Consider the following 22,464-nt stretch of genomic DNA (forward strand, 5'->3'; position numbering starts at 1 on the left):
GGGTTTAAAGGATCTCACACTGGGTCCTGACAAACCATTCTCTCAAGTGATCCATGAAGCTAAAATAGTGAATGGTCTGTGGTCTTGACACCATCACTGGTGTAAGCATTAGGAGTACACAAAACTGCTTAAATAACACTCAGAGAAGAGTTTTTGTGACTGAAAGGTTAGGAAAACATAACCTTCCAACTCTTTGTTTATTACATGAATCTTAAAAATTTCAATATATAATATATCTCCTGAACTTTCAAGTTAATACATAATATACATAATTTCATCTGCTCCTACAGTGACTAAGTGAAATTAAAAAAAAATATTTCTATCAAAATGTTTGGAATAACATAACGCAGACCAAAGTCACTAGACTATTAAAAATGGTATTTTAACAAAATAATATTACCCTCACAATGACATGAGCATCAAGTTTTATTCTAAAACCTCTATGGGCCTAAAGTTTCAAACAGCAAAAGGAATATTTACATACAGTACTGGGTACATAATACAGTACAGCTAGTGTGGTCTATATCAAGGTACATACAACTCTCACCTCTAGTACAGAAAATTTCAATTCACCATCAGTTTCACACTTATATCTATCTTGCTTTGGTGTAACAAACTTGTATCTGTTTGTGCACAACTCTGTGAAGAAACTCCAAACACAATAAAAAGAAATCTAATGTAATGAGAAAATCTATATTTCCCATTGAAATACAAGTAAAATGTTTACTTTTGTCAAGAGTAAACTGGTTACTTCATGAAAATGCAAGTACGGTAACCTTGTATAAAAATGAAATTCTATAACCAATGTGTTGGAAAACTTGCACTAAGTTTCATAAATTAAACTGTTGTAAAAATCATTGAATTTATCAAATTTGTTGCTGCTACAAGAGTACATCATTAGACAAGCTGCCACACACCAACAGGAGAACTCACACTACATATTTCTGACTGGTCTCACTAACGAAAATCGTGAGTGTGTGTGTGTGTGTGTGTGTGTGAGAGAGAAATAAACATGCAAATATTTAGAATAGAAACTAAAAGTATTTACTTAAATCTCCTCACCTCTCTCGCTACAAACAAGAAATAGAGTTGATGCAATTAATGTGATGGCATGCAATCCACTTTAAATTTACTGTCATATATACTCTTTGTAGGATCATGTCAATTACCATTTTAAAGATACTAAAAAGAAATACATCTATAAAATGTGTCACCCAAATTTCCGATTCTGATTCTCCGGATGATACAACAAAAGTACTGTAATAGCAATCTCCCCAAAGTACCACCCTACACACACAACCCTGCTGTAACAAGTCTATCTCAACTACCATTCGATAACAAGGTTCTGCACCTGGGGATAAGAATTGCAAGTAGAAGGGAAAAAAAAGCAATACTGTACAACACTAATATTCTGGTGTTATAGTTAACCAAGTTGTGTAAATTACATCTGAAGGCTCATAATTACTGTACTTAAACTGTACAGTATTTAAAAAATATACAAATAAAAGAAGAAAAACAACTAAATTTTAGCAACTGTGTTTTTCAAGAACTCTGGCAATGTATAGTGTGGTAACAGTAATATATAGTTCATGCCTCCTGTTACTGAAAAAGTGCGTTTGTACCAAAACTGCTCATCACTGTGACAAATGTCCAAAAAAATGCAAGTAACATTTTTGATAATCACCACATATTTTGTGGTTCTTTATTTTTTAATATACCACATGGCACTAGTTTTCTACACAACTTATCAGTCAACAGCTTGTACAATTCCATTGAAAATCTATACAGAAAGTCAGGGACCTGACTGTCAAAAGAAAATAGATTTCAAATTCATGGAAAGATTAGTGGCCATAAAAGGAGAAACCTAAATAATTTTTTAGGATATTACAGTAGGTCAAAATGCAAAGAGTATGCACTGTAGATTTTTTTTTTTTTTACATCTGTGAACATCTCACCAACTAAAATATTTTCACATTATCCCTGGTAGTAACAAGATACATTTGCTCACATAGGAAAGGCACCATCACTTTCTCACAACATTCATATACTGTAGTGCTCTATCATCAAAACATGCACTTCATACAACAAAGTCTTTTCACATCCTTAGCATTTGTAGTCAACTTGACAATATTCCTTGGATGAGTTGGTTGGCATTTGACTACACAATCTTGGAAGGACCTGAAGCTAACACTCAACTTCTCAATTCCATATTAAGATATAACACACCCCATTTTCTTTAAGAAACTGAGGTACAGTACTGTATACAGTTCATCATCTTGTCCACATGTCCTGTCCTGTGTAGTGTCTCTATATCACAAACACACTCCGTAACAATGCTTCTTTTCTTTACACTTCTTGTTATTTACAATATACTATATAGAAAATGACACTATCACACAAGGTTTCCATAAGACTTGTCTTTCAACTGCCACTGATATCACTGTATTGATCTGCAATAAGTAATTGTCTGGGTAGGCTGACTTGATAATTCAGTTTGAATCTCAAGTTAAGACGACTCACTTAACCACCAATACAAAAAATGGAACGTCAATCAATACATCTATGTGGCTCACTACTTGTCCACCTGCCCTGACACTAGCTCAAAATCACAATCTGTATCACAAGCTCTTGATAAAAATTATAATTACAAAAAGTCTACAAATAAAGACTCTTCTATTAACAATCACATATAAATTATAAATCAGAATATAAGGAAAATCAACAATAAAATGAAGACAAAGCAAAACAAGAAATGAAACTATTTGTGGTAATGTTTGCACGATAACAGACGGTCTTATACACTGACATGCCACTTGATCTCAAAACATTATACTCTAAAATAACAATAAACTTGAATATTTTCATTTACTTGGGTCAACTCACTGATACAAGCTCCAAAATTATTAATTACTGGACAAGAAATCAAGAGAATAAGTCCAATATTAAAGTAAAACATCATCATCCCCATCAGCATGCAGAGGCAGTCATGGCTGTCCCAAAAAAGCGTGGAAAATGGCCACAAAAGTTGATGATAATGACTCAAAACAATATCATAAATATCATTGTGTCCTTGGGGGTGAAGCCAGGAATCAGATTCTCAATGATGTGAACATTAATATCTTCCCCAGATACTGGAAAAAAGGGCATCTGAATCTCACCATTTTTGGTATAATACTGACTTTTGTGTTATACCTTAAGTGAGACAGTTAGATGATCTTTTACACCACAAGCTAGAAACATTTATGTAGAAGCCTTTGAGAATTTGGGTCCAAACCTCACGTTAAGACTACCGTAACACAATTCCCTCGTTGGCCAACAACAGGTGGGCACTTGGGATAACAGATTCAAAACTACATGGAATTAGTTTGGGTGATAAAATATAATTTTTAACTTAGGGCAATATAAAAAAATAAAAAACATAAATTACAGGAGAGCAAGTGAACATATCAGATCTATCACTGCGAGCTTTATACAAACAATATGAAAACTGTGAGGCTTATCATGGGATCCCTGCATGAAGATGTACACCACACCAGATAACAACCTATACTCCTTATTGACTCCACGTCAATGTAGTCGTATATTTTTGTTGCATATTCACATTTTGGGAGAACTATATCAGTTGTGATCACATCTGCCAAATACAAATGACTGACAAGAGATGCATAGTCATTAAACAGTTGGTTAACAATCATATCACTGATACATGGTTCAAACTGGGTTAAGTCTTTGGAATATTATAACTAACAAAATACATGGATGAATAGTTTCTCTTCATAAAATGTACTCACCATATATGCATGGCTAGGCTGTAGCACATTCTTCAAATTGTTGTGGATTTTACTCTAATAATACCAACATTATATCTTATAAAATACAGCTTACTACTGATAAGGAAGTTTAAACCAGCATGAGAGAGACAGGAACTGCAGAAAAACATTAGAGCAGAACACTAGGCAGACATCATAGTACCAGGCGAAAGTCTCCTCCACACAGTGAGTAACTGTCAAGAATCAGGGATGCTGTGCTGCCTCATCAGTGGTTTAACAAACTTTACATCATTCCTAATTATAAAGAGTGGAACAGCTGCATCAACCTCTTCCTTACCACACGGTCAAACTGAGGTACACAATATAACGAGAAAAGTAAGTGTTAAGTGTTGTTATTGGAATACACAGCAAGGAGAGGATTAGCTGCAATATTAATGCCTTCAGAAAAATTCTCTTTTCATTCTTGTGTACTACTATACATCCCAATTTCAGATATTATGTACTAGAATAAATAAAAAAATCCTACATAACCTGGAACATACCCATACCTGTCTCGCAGTGAGATTTAAACAGCCTTGGATTATCATGGTCTTATTGTGTACATTACCAAACATCCACAGTATTATCACATAAAACTTTCAGGAGTCAAATTCTGGGGTTCAACAGCGGCACACGGCTTTATTTTGAGCCTATGTGTGTACAGGACATTAATAGTGTGTCGATGGGAAAAAATATCACTGGTGTCATCAACTGTGAACTTTTAACATTATCACTATACAATAATAACAAAATTCACCTGGGTTGGGGAAATATAACACATCTCCCTAACCCAGTGATTTTTTTTTATCCCAGAGACACATTATCAATGTTTCATGTAAATATAAAAGCTTAAGATAAGTATTTAACCAGCTTTCAACCCCAGACATTGACACCCAAAAGTGATTTAAGGCTTGGTTTATAAAAGATGGGCAGTCAGTAATGAGGTACAGTACAGTACACCAAATTCTGGGATACCAATACTGCATTGGGGTACACAAAATTCTGGATACAATAAATTCTGGGTATTTCATGTGAAGTAACACAAAATTCTGGATACCCCATGTAGTGATACACAAAATTCTCGGCAGTCCTGATGTATCACGCAAATTTTTGGGTTGCATTTGTTTTTCTTATGCAAAATTCTACACTGTATAAGTCTGGTACTAAAGGTCTTAGTCAAGATTTCTACTGTTCCAAAAATTCTGAATAGTGAAATATCTAGAACCCAAAATTCCCGGTACATAAAATCCTTGATGATATACCCACAAAATATCCTACTGAATAAGTACTGTTACACAAAACTATTTCATAACTAAACTGAGATGGATTAAATTCTGGGTAAAAGTCTTTGTAGTGAACTCTTCATGAAATACATTAATAAATCATTAATAATATAATCTGTCCAGAAATGAATCCTGGTCGCTCCCCTCACATGCAAGACTAGTCTTATCACCTGTCAACATGTATCCCATATACCACTCATAAACCTTCTAACACGCAATTCTTTCTTCCATAAAGTTTGACTAATAAAGAATCACAAATTAATAAACTATACTTTATATCACCTCCAAATGGAGCACCTCAAATGCCAATCACAGGAAAACCACAACAAACAATAGCAATCTCATGCTGGATCTCAAATTATCACAAAATCAATTTAACTACGTATCTTCTTTTTTGGAACAACGAGCACCAATGTAAATAATAAAGTATATATAAGTACGAATTCCTTCACAAAACAGGACCTACGTGGCCAACAAGAAACTCTCCAATTCTCTCCTCCCTCTAATTATCGACACTATATCCTTGATCCAATATCAATTAAAACACAAGCCTCAGTCCAGGACACCAACAACATAATGTACCAGTTGCATTACCTACCGCAAGTCTTTCTTCCTCATATTCAAATAAAAAAATCTAATATCAATAACAAATTCAAGTATGATCTTAAAGACTCAAGGACCTCTCTGCTTTACCACTTGAGCTATCACCTGATGCCCTGCAAGCCTCATGTTCAGTACAGTGCTGCAGTAACACCACTAACATATATGAAAGCTTCTGGAGTGCATTTCTCTTCACTACTCCTCTGCACTTCACTTTAGTATTGTATCACATGACACATTCATACTTGATCAGTATTATCTTTTGAAAACTGCCCCTACTAATTGCCATATTTCTGTTGTATTTTACTTAAATTAAAACCAATTAGTGTTACACAGGTACTGACATATGAGGCTGGTAAGCCATCCTTCAACTAGTTACTGAAAGAAAATCACTGGTAAAAATCATATGATTATGAAAGAACTGACAAGGTGTGCATGAAATGACTGATACTAAAAATCCACCATTAAGAACTCTCCTTTGAACTATGATGACTTTCCACAACGGTTCTGGTAATAAATATTTGATGAACTCAGCCAGGAGAAAAGTGCCGTCCCACGTAGACGGTCCGGTTATTATGCCGAGGCTATTTTGAGCTGTGCTTAAGTCCTGTAGATTTTGTCATCAGGAGAGTTATCTTGTACTGTAACTTTTGAGGCTTTTAAAAAATCCATACACATAGTGACATACACTTGCACATCTGGAAGATAATAAAAAGATATGGTTACACAAAATTGCACAATACAAACTGAACAGTAAGAAATTGTTGTGTTTCTAAAAGGTTAGCAGGGGTGAAATTTAATTGGCTAGACATATACAGAAGAATTCTAGAGTTCAACTGCGACAATCTTCCAACTTCCAAAGTAAAGGATTACTTAACGAGTAAGTAATTAAAGAGAAAATTGACTAGACATCCTGCCTCTGATGTTTGAAAGGGAATAATAACAACCAAATATGTTAGCTGGGGGGGGAAGTTGTCATTCAATAAATTTGCAATCATCTTGTCCCTCTTGTGTTCACTTAAATGTTCACACACATATACATACCCAGCCCCCTGAGTGCGTCTTCATGCTCACACACACACACACACTTATAACCCACAATTTTCTTATACTTACACTAATTACTGAGAGGTTTTCAGCTATAATATTAAAGAACACTCAAGCAAAAGACATGTAGTGTTAGAAGAGCAGGAGAATATGCATGATTTACCTAGAGTGCCGTGACACACAGTAGAATACACCAAACACTATTGAAACCTAAAGTACTGAAGACAACCTATGTGAAATTATGTTTATTGTAAAAAATCTTAACACTCTTGGGTACTGGTGAAGGAGGAGCTGGCATGTATTAGTGTGTAATGATTGTCAAATAACATTACAGACACCAAATAGCAAATATAATGGTAATACTGTACCACCACCACAAAATATTTATAAACATTTTCAAGGGTTTAATTATTCTTGTCTTTACTCATGGATGAAAGGTTAGCACAGGTCTTAAACCAAACCAGACATTGATAGACCAAAAAATGTGTTATTGGTGAATCTTTTACGACTTGGACAATATATATGGCCTCTGTACACAAGCAGTCAAGTAGGTATTTTTTTGATAATGTAATCTGTGTTAACTGGAGATGTTAGTGAGTGAACGCGAGAGAATGTAATTACCAAAACGGATTCAATATTTCATCTACTGTACAGTTGTATGACAAATGAAACCTGAAATCACCAAAACCTAAAGCAATGAAGAATCCCGACATAGTGCCTCACACAAGAATGCCCACATGGTGCCTCACACAAGAATGGCCACATGGTACCTCACACAAGAATGGCCACATGGTGCCTCACACAAGAATGCCCACATGATGCCTCACACAAGAATGCCCACATGGTGCCTCACACAAGAATGGCCACATGGTACCTCACACAAGAATGCCCACATGGCACCTCACACAAGAATGGCCACATGGCACCCCACACAAGAATGGCCACATAGTACCTCACACAAGAATGCCCACATAGTGCAGTAACTGATATAATACCAATAGGCTAGTTAATCTTTCTATACTGAGTAAGGATTATGTTAGGATAGGTCAGGTCAGGTCAGGTTAGGTACAGCTACACGTGAAGCAAAAGAAGATAGTTAAGGTGTACACAGTCAAGAGATATGACTCGTTACACTCTCACCACTTAGAATCCAACTTTGCTAGTTCTGCTGTGTAAGCCCCAATGCTTTCCATGTCGTAGAGGACGAAATAGATCTGTTTCAAGGATGAGGACATGACGTTGACAAAGTAGTTACAAATGGACTTGATGATGGTTTGTGCAGCTTGTTGTTTGGGGAATCCAGCCCTGTCGAGAGTGGAAAAATAAATAACAAATGGTAGAAAATAGGAATCAAATTTTAATAACTACTTTAAATAATATATAACTCTAACCAAAGCAGATTGAGGCTGAAAAGTGGATTATATCTACACTAATGAATAAGTCACAAAATAATTATATCTGTGTTACTGTACTTAAGACTGTCATTACTTTCATCACATAATGGTTAATGGTCACTATGCATCCACAGCCATTATTCAAATTTAACCTCCTAACTCTCCAACACTTTCTTTTACTCACAATTTTGGTCAGTAATATCAAGTACTAAAATATGGTAAAGGATTTGAGAAAAAAAATGCGAGACACACACAGGAGAGAGAGACATACACATTCTGTAAAAAAAAGGTCACTTACGCCCCACTTCCAATGGAGGGGAGAGCCAAGGATTTGAGGTTTCGGGTATCTGCTAGTACCAGGCAGTTCCTGACACAACGTTCCAACTTGTCAAAAGCATCTACATCTCCATTAGTTGGCCCATTAACGTGGATGACCCAGCGGGCAGGAAGTTTGCACCCATTGCAGACAGCCACTGTGAAGGAAATGGTACACTGTCAAGCATGTATCTGTGGTCATAGGGATGATCTGGAATTTCAGCAACTACAGTATAATGAACTTATCTTGAGTACAGTTTGCATTATGAGGGCAAACAATACTGTTTCTTTGTATTTTCTATTATTGTAGTTTGATAGATTTTCCTCCATTTATTTTGCTCAAAGCAATTAAAACAAACACAGTATCTATGAACACTAAAAATCAGACCATTTATACACTATAAGTAAAAATTTATAGACTATACGGTACTCTGAAATCTATGAAAATGAAGATATTATTGTCATGCTATGATAAAAGTGACAACCACACACCATCACAGGACGGTAAAGCTCCGTTGCAGTTGGCCAAGTCTCTAACTTCTTGCACTAGTTCCTTGCCGCCAGCTTTACTCAAGGCTTGTCCCACCTGTCCCAGGAAGTCCAAATTGGAGTTGGTAGGATGAACAACAGCATCTGCTGTCACTGTTGATATGTCAGACTGTACCACTGTCAACTGGGGATGAGAAGAAAACCTTCAACTGCCACAAACATTCTAGTTAATACATAATGCCTTCAAACATAAATTTTACCGAATAAGCATCTATATCATACCTGCATTGTGCTTAGTATTCAAGAGTACAGGTAGAACTAATATTATGAATGACAAATTAATGTTACACAGTTGAGCAATAACCATACCTTCTGTCCAAGGAAGAGCTTCTTCTCTGAGAGCACGGTAAAGGTTCCGGACGGTAGCTGTACAGGGGCCATATCTTTCCCCTTTGCTCTCAGCTTCAGTGGTGAGGCTGAACCTAAACCAATCAAAAACAGGAGAGGATATTGTAAAAACAGTGAATTGTATCCAGCAACATTAATATGTGGCACAGTCTGAGAACAAATAAGTGCCCTTGTGTGTTTAGGTGACATAAATGGCTGAACCAAACAACAAACTTCTCACTGATTTTATTTTTAATGATGTAGAAGAGAATACTTTTGAAGGCAATAGGAATTGACCTCATAAAGATAAGCCTCAAAACCCATTTGATCACCTCTTTCTCAACACCTCTCTCTTGGCCAAACTGCATCGCTGACACATATGCAACTTGTTCATATGGTGGAGTGGTGTTATTCTTGGCACAAGCGTCCTCTGCCTTTGAACTAATTTCTGATCAGAGAAGATATCTGGGATGGCTACTGGTCTGTTCACGGGTATTTTACAGTAATTCTCCACACTAGTGTCGCCTCTCATTCTTGACGCCACAACACAGATTCCACTCCTCCAGCACCTCCACACTGTCACTTCAACTTGACTACTGGATTCCATTTTCTTACACTACCCACCCTGAAGGAAAGTCATCTTCAACAGTCCTTATGTAATTCCATGAGTTGGTAAAGTTGTTAGTTCATAAAAATGCAGTAATAAAATTTCATGTTTTCTGAAGCCTGTGAGCAACTAGGCCCTACAGGTATCCCTCACTTAACGATAGGGTTGGTTCCTGAAAAACCTAACATTCAAACAAAATTATCGCTAAACAAAGGATAACAGTGAAGCATGGAGGGCAAAAAACAGTTCTTAAAAGCTATAATAAAAAATAAAATTGATACATAGCATATTAGGTTCAAGGTCAATGTTTGCAGACAAAGTAATGTTTCTGAAAACATTCAATAAACACCAAAATTTTATGTGTCAGGAAAAACCTAAATACAATGGTGCCAATAAACCATAGAATTTCTGGGGAACCATAAATGTTATGCTTAAAACCAAAGACCTTCTCAGGCAAAGTACAAACCGGATGTGACGTTAGTGGCAGAGTTTGGAGACTTGGGCAGTGACATAGCATTGGCCATGGTTGTGGTGGTGTTACTCGCCGCAGTTGCCCCACTGACGTTCCCATTCATTTTGGTTGTTGTCATCTGATGGTGATGAAAAAATTCCCACCCTCTTAGCAAGCTGTTTATCTGAAGACCCAAATATGTATACCTTTTTGCTTTTGCGAATTAAAAAGAAAAGAAAATTCTACTAACTCTTTACACCGATAAGTATAATTAATGTTGAAATGTTTTCAAATATTAATAATGTACTGCAGATCAAAATCAAACAATACAACAACAGTATTATGTGAGCAACAAAAAACACAAAGATAAAGCATTACCACAGAAGGTGATGAGGTAAAACATCCATGAGAAAACAAACAAGAAAAAGATTGCAAAAACATATAAAGTAAAATAATCATTAAGTATGATGCTAATGATTAGATGCAATGGAAGGATAAATATATGATAGAAAGACAAGCTAAAGATGTATTTACATAACAGTCATTGTAGTTTACAGGTAAATGAAACAACATCCTGTGACAGTAGTGACTTAAGGAACACTGGGAGACTGATGTGAAGAGAAGACCTTAACTGTTTATTATAAAACTGTTGAATTATCATCCTCCACAGGGACATTATTAAGGATAACATTAAGCCATTAAACCCTTCACTTTGGGGATGCCACATTTAATATTTTATTTGACTAACAGCAGATAATTATATGCTCTATCTCTCAAATTTTATACTAAACATCATCTATTAAATTTTGCATCCTATTTCAACCAAAAAATTTCATGTGTATGATAATACTGAACTGTCCGTAAAATTTTATACCCAGACAACTTACATGATATAGCTAAGGTTTTATTAAAGGTTTTTTTTCTCAATTAAAATCATCTGCATTAAAAAAAAGCACATTTAAAGATATTAAGTCAGTCTAACCCCTTGTGTAAGGGATCCCCTGTGTGCTGAGTAAAATTGTCTGGTGTTGGCCACATAAAATATTAAAAGTGGCGTCCCTGTAGTGAAGGGGTTAATAGCATTCATCACAGCCCATAATGTCAACAATTTTCTGAGAAGACTAAAATTTTACCTTTTTATGTGCAGGTGGTTTAGTTGCGATGGGTTTTTTGTATGGTACAGTAACAGGTGTGTTGCCCCCAGTGACAAACTTTCCACCTTTCTTTTTTGCCAGCAGCTCTGGATGGATCTTGGGTAAGACTCCTCCCGAGGCAATGGTAACGTTCCGTAGTAACTGTGAGAAGAAAAACAAACTGAAGAACATTTTTTTGTATGCTACCGTATTGTATAAGAGTGGACAAACAGGTAAATAAATATGGTTCTATTACACATGATTAAAATATTCAGTCACAGTGATTCTCGATGCCTGATAATATTCTTATCTAAAATACTGTATCTTGCTCTGTTAACCCAAATCATTAATCCATTTTCTTTTCAATCCTCCTACATCCTACTCACTGCACCATCCTTCATCAACTACAACTTAAGCAACACTTCTTCCTCACACTTCAAGTCTTGTTCTGTCCACTACCCTAACCCACCATATTATCTGCCCTAACATTCCCCACACACCTTCCAGTTTCATTACATTCAACATCGATAGCATTGACAAATTAATTCAAAATACCTCTGTAAGCACACATACAACCTTTGTAATCCCGGAAGAAGTTAAGAATTTCAAGCAGTGTAACTGGGAGTAATACTGAGTAAGAATGGTACAATGGCTAATGCAATAAAGGATACAGCAATATATGGGAGGAAGGTCATTGGAAAGTACCGTACATGGTATCATCAAGGGGTATGCTTGGGGGTGAAATAGGAACTCAGAGACAATACAACTTCCTACATTAACTTGAAGCAAGGTGACACTGACTCTGAATGGTGAAAATGCTCAAAAATTCAGGCCACTGAGATGAGCTACCTAAGGGCTGCATCTAGGCATACTAGAAAGAATGAAGGAAGTAAGTAGAAGTGAAGTATATGGGTATTAGAAATGGCACAGAAGGCAGGTGCAAATTGTGAAATTGGTAGAGAGAGATTCACTGAAATGGTATGGATATGTGAGGTGAGAAGGATGCTGGAGAAGATAATTGAGGGTGTACTGTGGCATTCTAGCAGGTGCACTGGCTAGAGACCAAACTGTACACTGTGGTAAAGGAAGATGGAACACTCATCAACCTCCTCGACCTCATCACTGTTTTGTGGCAATTCGTCCAGCAGACAAACTTAATATTTTATGAGGGAAAAACCTAGAGGGAATTTGTCAGGTGCTGTGTGACCCCATCCCACCCCGACAAGGTCAATGAGCTGCTTGTCATTAGTGTACAGGTACTAGCATTAGTGACTTATGTCAGGTGCAAGTAATTTATCTCTAAATTAAGCCGCCTCTGGTTAGTCGGTGTTAAGTCATCAACATTTCAAAGGTACCACCTAGCTTAGAGGCTGTAAATGTAAGGTAACCAGAGTTATGACTTCACATGACAAGAGTTACTGCCACTGACACCAGATTATAGGGTGAGGGGTGGTAGATGGAGTAGGATGATTATAACCTGCAGGTGTGAAGTGAGGTAACAAGAGTTGTGACATATGAGAAGTGTTACCACCCCTTACACCATTTGGACAGACACAAGTTATCTGTGAATTGATACACACAATAAATATGAATGTTTTAAGGTATTCATTAAACTTTTCCCATAAAAAAAATTTATGGGTTCACAAATTTCCTTAAAAAATTTGTCAGGGCAAGTAAGAAAAATACCCAAGCAAGTAAATTTTAAAAAATCACTTGCCCGAAACAAGTAAATGTTCCACATAATCAGCACAGCCTGCCTGATGGCAGGGTGTCCCAGTTGCTATCACTCAAATTCGAAGCAAGTTTTATGGCCCGATACTGTACCCATTTTTACAGTGAGAGGTTACCCACCTATACAGTATATACTGTAGTTGTTTTTTTTTTCAACTCAGGCTCGACCTACGGACCATCAGGTCCCCGACACCCACTCTCAGAGCTTGATCATCATCATCATGAACTAAGCATAAATGAAAGATCACGGGAGATCATTTTGAAATCTCCCATTAATTCTTTCAACTATCACAATCAACATTTCACAAACTACTTAGTATATTAACTTCCATTAATTTTCAAACTTAATCCACAATAAACTTGTACTGTATATTACCTGGTGTAGCTCTTCATCATTGGCAATGGCAAGAAGAATGTGTCTTGGTGTGATGCGGGTTTTCTTGTTGTCACGCGCAGCATTTCCTGCTAACTCGAGGACTTCAGCTGAAACACACGAGAAATACAAATTCAACCTAATGTTTGAGGAGTTTATGAGAACACATGACAAGTGGGAAAAGTATCTAAAACTCTAGTAAAGACCTGACCAGCCTACCAATACCACCACAGAGCTGAGCATTAAAATTCACCTGAATGTGGATGATGATGCCTAGAATAGCACACTATCTTTCCTTCTCTCTGATTCCTAGAAGTAACCTACTGAGAGCCAGTCTACAATACCAATAATGCTTTGTCAATCACTAAAAGTGTGACGACTCAGTAAGGTAAGTGGTAGGAAGCCCTGGCATGTATCAGTACAAGTGCTGTCTCCTATTTGGGAACCCAGAAAGTGACAGAACCTCCTGAAAATGTGAAAATATACCCAAGCAACAGGAAGAGCCACAACTAACATCAATAGTGCATTTCAAATTTGTGCTGATTATTATTCTTATCTTCCTATTTCCATATTCAAGACATAAAACTTTACATCAAAGGTTGAAAGGAAATAGGAATAAACTATATGAATGTAGCATACATACTGCATTGTACTGTACTCACAATGATTACTAAAAGTCATGGGTGCAAAGTGCTATGAGAAAGTAGGGAGTAAAACTGGATACCAAAATTAAAGTGTTTTTAGGACTGTACTGTACATGTATATAAAACAAAATGTATGGAGGTACAAATACCCTCCACCGTGTGTCTCATTAGGATTTGTGCCCTTCAACAAAATACACACAGACAAACTGGCAAATTAAGATAATAAATAGAGTAGTGTCAACATGGGGCACTGCAAGAAAGGTAAGCCATGAATGTGGGAAGGGCAACAAACAAATATAGTATCACTGCCACTCAGCAAAAAAGGTAGAAAGGATCTAACAAGGTAATTCTCCTTCCTTCTAACACCACCAATCACAGTACTGTACACTGGTCCTCAAGCCATCATCATAACCCCATCTCTCAGTTTGGGACAAAGTTACTACATCATCATAATTTTCTACCACCCCAGGCACCTTGACAAACAGATTGTTGTTCATGTAAGACAAACCACTACAACAACAGTCCTAGTCTAAATTTACTTGCACAGTACCGTAGAGTAATATAAACTTGTGTTCAACCACCTCTCCCCAGTTCACTTTTTGTTTATATACAGTTGTATCATGATTTTTGTTTTGCATTATTCTCAATCTCACAGGATGGGTCACAACCACAGTAACAACACTACTGTATACCTGTAGCTACAGTCTGTGGTGCTCAACTACAGTACCTGTACTCATAGTAGTAGACAACATGAACCACCTAAATAATATTAAGATCATTAAGTTAAGGGTATAGTTTCAGCCACCATAAATGATGTAGCATATGCTGTACAGTACAGTACTCTACAGCAAGCATTGTTTACAAGGCAGTAACACTTCTTGTGGAGATTAAGAAAAAAAAAACGTGATTATTCTTAGTTAAATTTTTCTTTGCACTGTAAACATATTACGTACCGTAGATATAATCCCATAAGAAGAGTAAAATAAAGTGGCAACTTTATCCTAATCCTTTACCCTTAATTACATGGTCAACATTCATAGTTCAAATCAAACTTAAGTTGGGTTAGCATTACAAATGTTTGTTTCACGATTAAATTTACATTTGCATCTGCTTAAAATTATCATTAAGTTAATTACATACAATACTATAAACAGATAGTGTACTGTAGATTTTCAATTCATTGTTTTCCAGCGGTTTATTCGTGTGATGAACTGACTACAGCAGAAGCCAACATGTGTACTGTATACTGTATTGCTGACACCAATTTACACATAAATTTGCTCACTACCAAAAACAGATGAATAATGTCATGCCATATTGTGCTCTACCTGTACACTTGCTAAGTTTCCCATATTCAGTGTTTAAAATTTTCCTATTTTAACTCTGAAATGTCAGTCTTCGATTCTATTCCACAGTATGTACACAGCTCAACATAAATGGCAATATAAACAGACAAATGTAGTAAGTGGTGCTTCTGAGTGACTTACACTGTCATGGCAACAGTGGATGATGTCTTATTTTTGTGCAAGAGTAAAAAAAAAATATTTGTCCAGGATAAAGTCACAAGTTTTAATTGCTGTATGATATATGCCAAGGCTAAATAGTCTGCCACTAGGTGTTTGACACAGGCAATAATATTAACACAACAATATTTCTTCCTGTCAGGTTCCAACACCCACTTAAAATACGATTACTTCTCTCTCACAATGACAGTAGCACCATAACTCAACTTTCTGACACTAACACACTGACAGATCAACAAATGTGATATAAGATAAACACAAATTTTTTTTATAATTTAAGTTATGGACTTGTGAGGTTATGTATGATCCTTCCTCAGCGTGTGCCCCACTTAAAATTAACATTTTTTCACCCATATATTGACCATGACATCACAGCTCAGCGGAATGGTAGTAACTATAGAAAATTGTTCAAAAATAAGCACCTGTGAGGTATTCTATGACAGCGGCGGCATAGACAGGCGCCCCAACACCTATCCTCAGTTTGCGTGTGCCTGGGCCAGCCTTCATGTATCTGTGCAGACGACCCACAGGAAACAGGACATTTGCTCTTTGGGACTTGCTGACATTCTTCTGCCTCTTCTTGGCTATCCCGCGGGCTGACATTATTCACTACACTCTCTGCAACTCCTCAAAATTCGACAGAATGTGATCGATATTAGCTACCACTATAAGCGCCTCCCGTTGTCTCGATAAACGCCAGTATATGTGAGAGATAAATTGAACTGTGTTGGTATTTAAAGGTTCAAATGAACTTGGTAGCGCCAATAGAGCCACAAAGATCAACACCTGAGAAGATTCTTGTGGCTTCCCTCCAACACGTAGCCTACAGTTGTGGCGTTTATAACTGAGCAGACGCCTTCCCTCAGCTCTTCTAACATGGTGCAACGCGGCTAGTTCAAACCTGTCAAATGGTTTACAGCGCACCACTACCACACACGTGACTCAAACTTTATCCTACCTCACGCGTTTCAACTTGCATTCTTCCACATATGATTCAGCTTTCACTTTACCATACACGGGGTACCCTACACTTTATCACATTTAATTATCTACCATATAATTATCAATCACCCCTACACATAACACAAGAGGCTCGGAAAATATTTTGACACAGCCTACATTACAGTATTACACACAAGTAAGTTTTACTGTACAAGTGACTACCTGCACTCTATCACACAAGTGACAGATTACACTCAACTACTCGGTGGCCCAGCCTGCAGGGGTGTGTAGGTGTTAAAGAGCAGAGCGCGGGCTTCTCACCATACCGACTCGGGTTCGGTCCTCGGCTTGATGAGTCGGGTGTAAGAAGAGAACAGTACCCCGGTCCGGTGTCCTGTGGGGATGGCCCTTACTAACCCAATAAGGACACCAGTTAGTCCTAATTGATTGGGCTATGTGGTATAGATATGATGGCACTATTCCATAATATGGTCCATGTTCCAACCTGCTCTCTACTATACAAGTGATCCAGGCTATAGTTTCCTCAACAGGTGACTTAATTAGCCTACACTATATTCCAGGAGAAACACAGCTGACACTTTACTCCACAAGTAATCTAGTATCAGTGCTTGAAGCCCATTGGAACGCTCAGTAAAGCAGTGGTGGTTCAGCTAAATTAACCCACTGAATAAAAATGTTGCTTTCCTATTCAATTTCAGTTCTTATCCACCCATAACTGTAGGGCAAATATTAGCACCATCAAAAGAGGTGTTCATGTTTCATTAATCATTATTTTCTCAATGTTTCTGATTTCAGGTAATAATTCTGTGTTTATTATCTGATGCTGCTCAGCTATATAAATTCATTCACTTATTCTCTAGCGATTATAGATACTAATATTGTACGTGATTTATATATCTGTACTTTTTTGTTAGGTGTATCAACAATCTTTTTTTTAATTAAGTAAACTTTTGCATATTAAAACGTACTTTGTTCTTGCATAAAAAATATACCAAGTTCGCTGACTAATGGTGTAGGTTCAGATTCTTTAACACTTAAGAACTGCCAGTATTTCAGTTTACACAAGCAGGGGCGGATCCAGGAATATCAAAAGGGGGGACCAAAAAGTTGTGGGTGGGGGGAACAGGCGAGCGTAGTGATCCTGTAGTGGAATATCTCATAACCCTACAATCCCACCCCCCTGACATTTTTTTTTAAATCTGACCAGTATCATGGGCATTTTGAAGCCATTTTGAATCCATGTGCACTTGATAATAGAAGATATTCTGAAGTCAATAGTAAATACTTTTTACTGTACAAAAATGCCCGAGTACAATTTCTGCATTGAAGAAAAAGTATTGAAATTTTCTAGTGAAAGGGGGTCCGGACCCAAGGATCCCCCTGGATCCAGCCTATGCTCTCTTCAACAGGTTATTCAGCCTGCACTATATTACACAAGTGACTCAGCCTGTACTATACTACACAATTGACTCAGCTTACACTATACTACACAAGTGACTCAGCCTGCACTATACTACACAAGTGATTCAGCCTACACTATACTACACAAGTGACTCAGCCTACATTAAACTTACTTGCCTGATTTTCACTTAAGTTTGTAGCCATAGCACATATACTACTTCAGCCTTTCAATAAAATGACCTGCAAGAAATAGAAAATACTGAATCAGACTTATGACAGCATCCTTTTAAAGATACCAATATTTTAGACTAAAAACGTTATTTTATTTTTAATTAATTACCTTATTTTCCGATTCCGTCAACCTGATTTCACAATTGAAATCATTTTGGCAGTTCTAGTAAAATGCACAGGGAAGATAATGCATTAAAGTTGAAAACACTCGTTGCATATTGGTTATAATACTTCATAAAAAGATGGCACACTTACCCAAACTAATTCCTTCCCATATACAATGTTTTCAGATTTAAATTTGGTGGGCGTCAGCCATAGACACTATCAGCGGTGTAAACGACGGGTCTTCCCAGTCAAGTTGTGGCAGCGTCAAGTCACGATGGTGAGTCTTGAAAATTTATCTTGCAATATCCTTTTAATCATTGTAGTATTTCAGTTACATTTCAGTTCCATGTGTTACTAGATATATTTCCTCTCACGAGAATGTAGATATATATTAATGTACTTTAAAATTTGTGGATATTTTGAGGAAAACTCTGGATGCCTTCACCTGGGTTGGCATGGTGGAAGGTAAACAAGGGTAAACTTCTCTCTGAATTTTACGTTTTATCGTTGCTATGGTGTTTCTCTAGTCATTGTTAGTTCAGCTATTCTTCTTTATGCTATGTATTAGTACAGCCGAATTTTTGCGGGTTTACTTGTTATATTCGTGTTAACATAACTCTTGTTCATGAGAAGTTTAGCAGGCGAAGCAGAAGCTTTTAACAGCGTTCGTGGTTAAAGCGACTCTAAATATACTCTTTATTGTATATTTGTGCTGAACCATTGTGAACATTCCTGATAATCATAATACATATTTATGGGAGGCAGGTGAAGGTTCGTTAATATGTGACATACAGTATATAATGGTCCCCATATATTTTTTTTGTAGTGGATATTTTGCCGTTACCGGCTAAGATCCTACTAAAGCTCTTTTACTGCGTGTGATCTTGACTGGCTAAGTACTTTGTTTAATATGACGGGGGTCCACCCTTTTCATTGGTTGGTTAGGTTCGGTTCTATTAGGCACTAGTAAATGTCGCCTTTTCTACGATCATAAGTTTCCACGCTCAACAGAAATATAGTTAGATATGTTGGTAAATTTGCATAAGTGCACACAACAGAGTGAAAACTATGTTTTTCTAATGTATTTTTGCGTGTTTAGACCGGATATGACCTTCATTTGCATCGGAAATTTACCTTTTTTTTGTGGGGCGTTTTCCGACAAAAAAGCAAATAAAAAAAACAAATATTAAACTATAAGAACCTGGTTCTCGTTCGTCATTGGAGTTACCACAATGCCACATATGTTGGTCTTGACAATATTTACATTTGTTCTTGCACTTAGGACACTGTACTGAGGTCGGGAGAACACCATGAGATCCAAAAAAATGCTAGTTTCGTTTTTTTCTCTCCAAAAACTTGCAATCAGCCCCATATAATTGAAGTGACACCCATCGCAGACCCAAAATAAAAATCGAATTTGATTGGGCCAAAAATACTGCAAATTAAGCCACAAATTTTAATTGGTTGCCCCCCTAACAAAAGCTTTTGATTGGCCACGTGGCGTGTACGGGAACGCGTGATGATTTATGAAAGACACGCAGTGTGGGAGGTGAGGTAGGCGATAAAGGCAGAAGATTAATGGAAAAAATAGAGATTATTTTGGATACACTATCTCCGTTATTATACATTTGCGACGGTAATGTAATAGAAGAAAATTATCTTAAAATTAGACGTATTATTCGAATATGATAATAGATTATGGGTAGAAATATTGTGCGGAAGTGCAATAATACCAATACGTTAACAGCTACACAACGATTGACTCTGCGAAATAAATGCCAAATACCGTCAGCGTCCTGATCGAATATAATTATTGCGTTGTTCCCCGGTAATGGACGATTAGCCAGTCAGATCGCCTTTTTTTTTTTATTTATTTTTTTTTACTTTACTTTTATCCTCTTCACCACTGATCAGCTCGTTAGCTGCTTGGGCGATCGGTCACGTCTCTGTTACGCACTGGGCATGTATCGGCTCCTGAATGTACCTGAACCTGCTCCAGTGTTGGTCAAGTCTGGTCTTGAAAGAGCTCACACTCGGTGCTGTCACAACACTTTCTGGCAGATTGTTCCAAGAGTTCACAACTCCCACTCCGAAAAAGTTTGCCCTCACAGTTTTCTGTAAAATTGTGTTAGTAGGAACTTAGCCAATCACGCAAAATATCCACTGCCTATTTTTTAAGTTTTTATAATTATAGCTTCAGTAAAATTTGACGAAAGGATGTGTACTTAAATATTTGGTAAATTTTCACTTGTTGCCACTATATGAATTCAAAGTTGAAACTGTTTTACCGGTGGTTTTTGATGTGTTTTGAACGAATTTGGCCATCATTTATGGTGCAAATCAATAGTTTCTGAGATCCCCCCCCCATATCAGAATCTGAAGAATTTTTATAAAAATCAAGGTAAAAAGTGTTCAAAACACATCGAAAACCATTGGAAAAAGTTTTGAATCTAACCTAACCTAACTGGTGAGCATCACGGTCGTTCGATGTTCCGAGTGTGTACCACCACATACAAACGTGCACAATAAAATGTTAAATATCTCTTAAATATATTTGGACCAGAAATGCCATTGAAGAAAAGGGTCTTAGAATTGTCAAAATTATGAATTGCAACTTTAAAATTAACAAGATTTGTTTAGTGGCAACCAAGTGAAATAATACCCCTTTTACTGTGTCTGGTACCAATGAATGCAACTTTGTTGAAGCATCAGTGTAATTTTTAAATTTTTTGTTGATGTGTGAGTACACTGAGACTGAGCAGGTTGGTTTTAAACAAACTGGGAGATGACATGTGCTAACTGCAGATTTTTAGGAGGAGTTTACAGTACAGTATATAATTAATTTATTCACATACAAAGGATGCAGACACATCATTTGAGTGTTTTATAACCATATTTTTCCCTGCAATTTCCCTCACCCTTCATACCCTGCAGGTGATTTATGATAAGTAAGGCTTCTATCTACAACTGCTGCCATTTCTGGAGCTTATTCTTTTGACAAACATTCATCCCAGCAACCACTCCATAATTTATCAAACCTAAAATAATGTACTGTACAGGTACTGCTATTTTAGAAAAGATGTGTTATGTTGGTTTATCTTATCACTGATAAATTATAAAGCACTGTATTAAGCTGTTGCTCGTCAAATGACCTATGGTAGTTTATGCAGCTGGGACAGCTAGGCTTCAGCCGTAAACCCATAAACATATTAACAACTGTATCTGTTATTGGATATACAGTTCCTTCTTAATATGTCAGGTTCTGTGCATTGATGTTAAAATTTAAGTACCATCCAAATAGCATCTCCATAAATTTTGGTTCAATTCTATAAACTCCGTGTGTTAACCATCTCTGTTACTCAGAATTAAACACTGCACTCGAACGAGTTTATAGAATTGAACCAAAATTTCTGGAGATGTAATTTGCATGATACAGTATAACTTACATTAAGCCTATGGGATTTTTTGGTTTTAAGTGATTTTGCAGAGTTCAGGAATGGAACTTTGACATTAAACAAGGACTGACTACTGAAATTTAGCAACTATACTGTATTCTAATATGGTCTCTCCTTCCAGGCTGCCCACAAGACTTTCCGCATTAAGGTCAAACTGGCCAAGAAAATGAAGCAAAACCGGCCCATTCCACCCTGGATCCGGAATTGCACTGGTAACAAAATTAGGTAAGTGTAAAGATTTGATTTGTTCCTGCTCCTTAAATTGTTGACACAAGAAGTTTGTATGTGGTTGAGTGAGAGGCAAAAGTGAATTATATGGTTTGGTTTAGTTTTCTTGTTTTTGCAGGTACAATGCCAAGAGGCGCCACTGGAGGAGGACCAAGCTGAAGCTGTAAATTAATTTACAAAGTGTGGCCATACTTCTGTGTGAACATTTGCCACAGCTTTAGTGAACACAAATAAATTTAATGGTACTCCAAAATTTTTTTTTTTATCCTCTAAACAAAACAATATTGGACTTAAT

At 36.8% G+C, this 22,464-nt stretch overlaps 2 protein-coding genes across 3 annotated transcripts; one reads left to right on the plus strand and one right to left on the minus strand.

Moving 5' to 3' along the window:
- Positions 1–3,237: 3,237 nt before the first annotated feature.
- Positions 3,238–16,649, minus strand: LOC121874223 (core histone macro-H2A.1-like). Of its 2 annotated transcripts, XM_042378273.1 has the most exons (9): positions 16,209–16,648; positions 13,623–13,729; positions 11,516–11,677; positions 10,398–10,521; positions 9,307–9,419; positions 8,941–9,121; positions 8,432–8,606; positions 7,880–8,044; positions 3,238–6,390 (listed from the first exon to the last, which is right to left on the minus strand). In XM_042378273.1, coding segments are annotated over exons 1-9 (1,209 nt in total). In that variant the 5' UTR covers positions 16,390–16,648; the 3' UTR covers positions 3,238–6,389. The 2 variants fall into 2 exon arrangements, with proteins under 2 accessions (XP_042234207.1, XP_042234206.1); XM_042378272.1 differs by having other exon boundaries at positions 3,238–8,044; positions 16,209–16,649.
- A 1,997-nt stretch (positions 16,650–18,646) lies between these two features.
- LOC121874224 (60S ribosomal protein L39-like) lies at positions 18,647–22,422 on the plus strand. Its single transcript, XM_042378274.1, has 3 exons — positions 18,647–18,763; positions 22,063–22,166; positions 22,288–22,422. Exons 1-3 carry the CDS (start codon positions 18,662–18,664, stop codon positions 22,334–22,336), a joined length of 255 nt encoding a protein of 84 aa, XP_042234208.1. The 5' UTR covers positions 18,647–18,661; the 3' UTR covers positions 22,337–22,422.
- Positions 22,423–22,464: the final 42 nt, after the last annotated feature.

Source organism: Homarus americanus, unplaced genomic scaffold (assembly GCF_018991925.1).
Source record: "Homarus americanus isolate GMGI-L3 unplaced genomic scaffold, GMGI_Hamer_2.0 scaffold49667, whole genome shotgun sequence".
Classification (NCBI taxonomy): Eukaryota; Metazoa; Arthropoda; class Malacostraca; order Decapoda; family Nephropidae; genus Homarus; species Homarus americanus.

What these genes read in the sequence shown, in the direction of transcription:
- LOC121874224 (XM_042378274.1), top strand. Translation starts at nt 18,662, where the DNA reads ATGTTTTCAGATTTAAATTTGGTGGGCGTCAGCCATAGACACTATCAG. An exon ending in GGCAGCGTCAAGTCACGATG is followed by an intron (nt 18,764 to 22,062) that starts GTGAGTCTTGAA and finishes CTCTCCTTCCAG; the next exon opens with GCTGCCCACAAGACTTTCCG. An exon ending in TGCACTGGTAACAAAATTAG is followed by an intron (nt 22,167 to 22,287) that starts GTAAGTGTAAAG and finishes TTGTTTTTGCAG; the next exon opens with GTACAATGCCAAGAGGCGCC.
- LOC121874223 (XM_042378272.1), bottom strand. Translation starts at nt 16,389, where the DNA reads ATGTCAGCCCGCGGGATAGCCAAGAAGAGGCAGAAGAATGTCAGCAAG. An exon ending in ATGATGAAGAGCTACACCAG is followed by an intron (nt 11,678 to 13,622) that starts GTAATATACAGT and finishes TTCTTCTCACAG; the next exon opens with TTACTACGGAACGTTACCAT. An exon ending in AGCTCTTCCTTGGACAGAAG is followed by an intron (nt 9,122 to 9,306) that starts GTATGGTTATTG and finishes TCTCATCCCCAG; the next exon opens with TTGACAGTGGTACAGTCTGA.